The 1,972-nt window shown below is 42.4% G+C and overlaps 1 protein-coding gene across 1 annotated transcript in view; it reads right to left on the bottom strand.

Annotated features, from left to right (window-relative positions):
* Positions 1-293: 293 nt before the first annotated feature.
* The window catches only part of LOC128251119 (uncharacterized), a 5,073-nt gene continuing 3,394 nt past the window's right edge, over positions 294-1,972 (bottom strand). The window contains exon 2 of the mRNA XM_052977534.1: positions 294-1,856. Within this exon, the coding sequence (XP_052833494.1) occupies positions 1,142-1,684 (543 nt within the window). The 5' untranslated portion in view covers positions 1,685-1,856 and the 3' untranslated portion in view covers positions 294-1,141. The remainder of the gene's footprint in view (positions 1,857-1,972) is intronic.

The following is a 1,972-nucleotide window of genomic DNA, read 5'->3' as shown; positions in this document are numbered from 1 at the left end:
ATATATGTATATATTTACATATGTATGTATATGTGTGTGTATATATATATATATATATATAAGGAGAGAGTGAGAGATAATTGCATATATACCTACACATATATATTTTTTCGTGTATATTTCAATATATGTGGGCAACACAGCGAGCCACTTTAACAATGATATCAAAATAAATATAACTGACGATTTCAACTTCCAGCAGAAACGTTATTCCTGTGGAATAGAAAGGAGGCACAACACACACCAAAATCCTCCATCCTGAAGATTAGACCGTGGAACTCAGGAGACGGTGATGAGGGCTTTAGGAACTTTATTGCTCCAAACTAACAGCAAGGAATTCGCATAGAAAAATTCGTTTACAATAAAAGAATTATATCACAAGAAGTCGATATATTCAATACAACACACGCATACATGTGCACACGCAAACACACACACACGCACGCACGCACGCACACACACACACACACACACACAAACACACATATACTTACGTTCTTATATATATACGTGCTTTATACATACATGCATAGATACATATACACATACCAGAATACACTTGCATACATATATGCACATTTATTTACTTACATACTATATACATAGTAACATACATTCGCATATACATAAATATATACATACAGGTATACATACATATATGTGTGTGCGTATCTACATTCATACATGCATACCTGCAAAAATGCATACAATATATATGTCTACAATATACGCATGCATGATTATACACATTCATGTACATAGATACATATGCATAAGAGTTTTATAAAAGGCAAGCGCAACAGACCAGACATCGTGATCAAGGATTGATAAGAAAAGACGCTATATACAGTGATTGAAATTAGTTGCCCAGCAGATGCCAGCATAATGCTGTAGGTTGGTTAAGAAAGAGGACATCTACGGCGAACTGATAAGAAATCTGCAAGTATTTCCATTCAGATTGTGATTTTAAATTTCTACTAATAATTATTGGAGCACTTATCCATGGGACTAACCGCCGCGGTAACAATCGCGTGAAGCTGAGATTCACAGAAGCGGAAAGAACACGTCTAACCAGAAGGTTACAGCTATTAATATAAGCTGTCAGAGGTACTTGCTGTCAAAGATGCTCTGCCTGCAACCCCTAGGGAGCTTCATAAGGGGGTGGCGGGTGGTACCTTTGATATAGGAATGTCTCGTCACAGGCTGGTGATAGCACTGGTTGTTGTTGCTGCTGTTCCTGTCGGTGGTGGTGGTGGTAGTACTGCTGCTGCTGTTCATTTTCATCGCCATCGTCGTTGTCGTCGCAAAGATGTGGCTGCTGTAGATGCTGTTGGTGTGGTGCTCGAGACGATTCAGCGTCGGCGAGAAACGGCGGCGGCGGGCTGGCGCCGTACAGTTCGCCTGGTTGTGTAGGCAGCCAATCGTATTTCTCTAGCATGCGGTAATGCTCCGTGCCATCGATCCGGTGCAGAACTATGATTCGTTGCAGAAGTTCGGGATCCATCACTGGAATGACCACATTGCTCTGGCCACCCTGGGCCCTTCCGTCGGCAACAGGACACACCAGACCCACACGACTCGGCGCCGAAGGAGGAGCGTAGTAAGAGGGCGGCCTGTCCGACAGGTTCGTGTTCGACTCTGCGGATGTTCCGTGAGGTGAGGACGTGTTTGTGTCAGCCGTCATCGACGCTGACGGAGACGAGAGCAATGGCGACGTGGAAAAAAATGACGACGAAGAGGATGACTTCAAGCAGAACAACAAACAGAATTCATAGATTAAGAAAAACAGCAGGCAGGTGAAGCAGATGACGGCGATCGGGAGAAGTGCAGTGGCGTAGCGGGAAACATACGGATTCCTGTAAAGACACAAAAATAAAAATAAGGGGGATACATATGTAATACTTGGTGGTTTCACACGAAATGTCGCATTCAGAAACGGAAACATTAAAATTGGTTTTTTTAAGTTTTAGAA

Source organism: Octopus bimaculoides, chromosome 28 (genome assembly GCF_001194135.2).
Source record: "Octopus bimaculoides isolate UCB-OBI-ISO-001 chromosome 28, ASM119413v2, whole genome shotgun sequence".
In the NCBI taxonomy this organism is placed as follows: Eukaryota; Metazoa; Mollusca; class Cephalopoda; order Octopoda; family Octopodidae; genus Octopus; species Octopus bimaculoides.
The sequence above is the reverse complement of the archived record's forward strand: the minus strand, read 5'-3'. Positions and strand labels throughout refer to the sequence as shown.